Genomic DNA, 1,018 nt, shown 5'->3' with positions numbered 1-1,018 from the left:
CTGCCTGGCATCTTTGTCATCCAAAACCAGCTGGGCGTTCCCCCACCTGCCAGCAACCCGGCCCCTACTGCCCCAGGCCCACCCCAGCCACCTCTCCGCCCCCCATCCCAGCCGCCTGAGGGACCGCTGCCCCCAGCCCCCCACCTCCCTCCATCCTCCACCTCCTCCGCTGTGGCCTCCTCCTCCGAGACGTCCTCCAGGTTGCCAGCCCCTACGCCATCCGACTTCCAGCTCCAGTTCCCACCTGGCCAGGGGCCCCACAAGTCCCCCACGCCCCCTTCAACCCTCCACCTGGTCCCCGAGCCGGCAGCACCCCCCCCACCGCCTCCTCGGACCTTCCAGATGGTGACCACCCCCTTCCCAGCGCTGCCCCAGCCGAAGGCTCTTCTCGAGAGATTTCACCAGGTAACGGGAGGCAGGGACCACCCGCCCCATCAGCCCCATCCCATCCCACCCCCTCAGTCTGATGGGAGCCCCTTCGCCTTATGGCTCTGTGTTCCTCCCCAGCCCTGCTGCGTCTGGACACCCCCACTCCTAGCCTGTGTTCCCCACCCCTCATCCACCTGTCCCCTCCTCAGGTGCCGTCCGGAATCATTCTCCAGAACAAGACTGGAGGGGGCCCTGCCGCCCCTCATACCGCCACCAGCCTGGGGCCCCTCACCAGCCCCACTGCTTCTGTGCTGGTCAGTGGGCAGGCCCCATCCGGGACCCCCACCACCCCGAGCCACGCCCCTGCCCCGGCACCCATGGCCACCACAGGTAGGGGAGAGGTCGCCCACGTGCCCAGGGAGACGGGGCCTGAAGATGGGCGAGCGGGGCTGAGAGCAGGGAGGAGGGGCTGGGGCAGGGCTGTGGGACTCAGCACAGGGCATCAGCCAGAACTCAAGGGACCCAGGAAGGCTTGAGGTGGCAGGGCTGGCCCCAGATTTGAAGGGCTGGAGGGCCAGGAGGAGAGGGGTGGGGTACAGGGTGGGGCTACCGTTTGAGGAAGGGGCCTTCATGCAGTGACCGCAGGCCC

At 68.6% G+C, this 1,018-nt stretch overlaps 1 protein-coding gene across 1 annotated transcript in view; it reads left to right on the top strand.

Annotated features, from left to right (window-relative positions):
• The window catches only part of GLTSCR1 (glioma tumor suppressor candidate region gene 1), a 135,840-nt gene that overhangs the window by 111,230 nt on the left and 23,592 nt on the right, over positions 1 to 1,018 (top strand). The window contains exons 8-9 of the mRNA XM_011926681.1: positions 4 to 405; positions 579 to 759. Of these exons, the coding sequence (XP_011782071.1) occupies positions 4 to 405; positions 579 to 759 (583 nt within the window). The remainder of the gene's footprint in view (positions 1 to 3; positions 406 to 578; positions 760 to 1,018) is intronic.

The sequence above is a fragment of the Colobus angolensis genome, unplaced genomic scaffold, assembly GCF_000951035.1.
Source record: "Colobus angolensis palliatus isolate OR3802 unplaced genomic scaffold, Cang.pa_1.0 Scaffold119, whole genome shotgun sequence".
In the NCBI taxonomy this organism is placed as follows: Eukaryota; Metazoa; Chordata; class Mammalia; order Primates; family Cercopithecidae; genus Colobus; species Colobus angolensis.
This window is presented reverse-complemented; position numbering and strand designations above follow the sequence as displayed.